At 59.1% G+C, this 1,891-nt stretch overlaps 1 protein-coding gene and 1 pseudogene across 2 annotated transcripts; both read right to left on the bottom strand.

Annotated features, from left to right (window-relative positions):
* Positions 1-153: 153 nt before the first annotated feature.
* M431DRAFT_367278 lies at positions 154-1,328 on the bottom strand (annotated as a pseudogene; the record flags this gene model as incomplete). Its single annotated transcript has 1 exon — positions 154-1,328. A coding segment is annotated over one exon (1,175 nt), but the record flags the coding sequence as incomplete, so codon positions are not given.
* Positions 1,329-1,486: 158 nt separating this feature from the next.
* On the bottom strand, positions 1,487-1,789 carry M431DRAFT_61981 (hypothetical protein; the record flags this gene model as incomplete). The annotated part of the gene is made up of 1 exon (XM_024921604.1): positions 1,487-1,789. A coding segment is annotated over one exon (303 nt), but the record flags the coding sequence as incomplete, so codon positions are not given.
* Positions 1,790-1,891: the final 102 nt, after the last annotated feature.

The following is a 1,891-nucleotide window of genomic DNA, read 5'->3' as shown; positions in this document are numbered from 1 at the left end:
ACCACCGGACCGAGTCCTGGGGGGCTATGATCTTTCCTCTGAAGTCCACTCCCTCGTCGTGTGCTTGGGTTCTGGTCCTGTAGAAGTGTATGAGTTCGGCCTTGTCCGGGTCGAAGGAGACCGCGTTCCTGTCACCCCAGTTTAGGGTGTCTTCCAATTCCCACTGGAGCTTCTGGGCGGTTTCTTTGGTGTCGGCCCCCACTGCCATNATGCCAATGTCGTCCGCGTACCCGAAGCGGGTGTTGGGGTCATTGAGCTTCAGGCTGGGGGAAAAATAGAGCATGGAGACGATGGGGGAGATGGGGGACCCCTGTGGGGCTCCGCATTCCAGCTCCGTCTCCGGGAGGGTGGTCCCGTATCCGTTTCGAACAAGAGCCTTGCGGTCGCTCATGAAGGAGTCGACCCATTTCACAAAGAGGGGGGGCCAACCTTGTTCCCTGAGTCTGTACACCAGGCGGTTGCGCATGACGATGTCGAACGCGCCGGAGATATCGAGTGTAAGGAGGGAGATGACGAGACCCTGGGCCAGGGCGACTTCGGCGTCGTGTAGCAAGCAGGCGACCAGGTCTGTCGCGGACCTTTTTGGGAGAGCCCCGAAATATTGTTCTGGCAGTATTTTGTGTTCCATCGCTAGGAGGGAGACTCTTCTAGCTAGGAGTCTCTCGAGGCCTTTGCCTATACAGGAGAGCAGGGAGATGGGTCTATAGCCTTTGTGCGTAGTGTACGCCTTCTCCGGCTTCCCAGGTTTGGGGATGATGGTGATCTCCGCGCTCCGGAAGGGGAGTGGGTGGTGTCCTATCATCAGGCATCCGCGGAAAAGGTTGGTTACGTACTCGCCGATGGCAGGCCAGGCGAGCTGTAGAAGGGCGACTGATATGCCGTCTGCGCCGGGCGCGGTGTTTCCTGACCCCGTTGTGGCTTTCTTGGCCTCCGGCTCCGACACTGTTTGGTCCCAGTGGATGTTCTTGTTGACGGGAAAGTCCTCTTCCCATGGGTCTGAGATGTCCTCCTCTGTTGTCTTTCGCTTGAGAAGTTTGTCTCTGAGGAAAGTCGCTCTCTCCGTGGGGTCTGAGATGCTTTTGTCCCCGTCTATCAGGGGGGGCGGTTGAAAGCGGTCCGTCGCCTTGCGCCACTTGGCCACTGACCAAATGTTCCTAGTGGCGCTGGCTTCCGCTATGATCTCGTCCCAGTGGGCTCGCTTGCTGCGGCGTATGGAGTCTCTGAGGGTCTTACGGGCTCCCTCTTGGGCGGGGGAGCCGTCTGCCGCTTCTTTGTAGGCCTTGTGGGCTGCTTTGCACTTTTCCGACCACCATGGTGCACTGTGGCCGTTCTGGTGTCTGGTCTTGCCGGCCCCCTCTATGGCTTGTTTGAAGAGGTCCTGCAGGGCCTTGGCGCATTCGTCAAGGTTGGTTTCTGACGGTGTGGTCAGGTCGACCGTGGGGAGGGTCCAAGCGAAGGAGCGCATGAGTTGGCCGAAGTCTTCCCAGCATTCCAACGGGACGTATTTTTTCCCTGCCCCCGGGGTTGTCCTGAGGGGCTCGGGCAGGTTCGTGATCACTGTGTAGTGGTCCGACCCTGTGTTGAGGGAGTGTTCGACCCTGGTTGACGCAGGGCAGTTTGTGAAGACCAGGTCGATGCACTTTCCCGAGTGTCGGGTGGGCGTGTCTATTAGAGCTGGGAGGAGATCGTGCTTCTCCGCCCATTCCGCGATTTTGTTGCCTGCCGGGTCCGCGCCCCTGCCCGGTTCCCAAAGTTGGTGTGAGGCGTTGAAGTCGCCTGCGATGATTGAGCGGGGGGGGGGAGGGCCCCATTTAGTGAGGGTCTCTGTGGCTGAGTCTGCCGAAGCCCTTCGGTAGACGTTGACGATGGTGTAACCGCATACCTCTATCCA

The sequence above is a fragment of the Trichoderma harzianum genome (assembly GCF_003025095.1).
Source record: "Trichoderma harzianum CBS 226.95 unplaced genomic scaffold M431scaffold_33, whole genome shotgun sequence".
In the NCBI taxonomy this organism is placed as follows: domain Eukaryota; kingdom Fungi; phylum Ascomycota; class Sordariomycetes; order Hypocreales; family Hypocreaceae; genus Trichoderma; species Trichoderma harzianum.
Note: the sequence above shows the minus strand (reverse complement) of the source record. Positions and strands in the feature narration are given on the sequence as shown.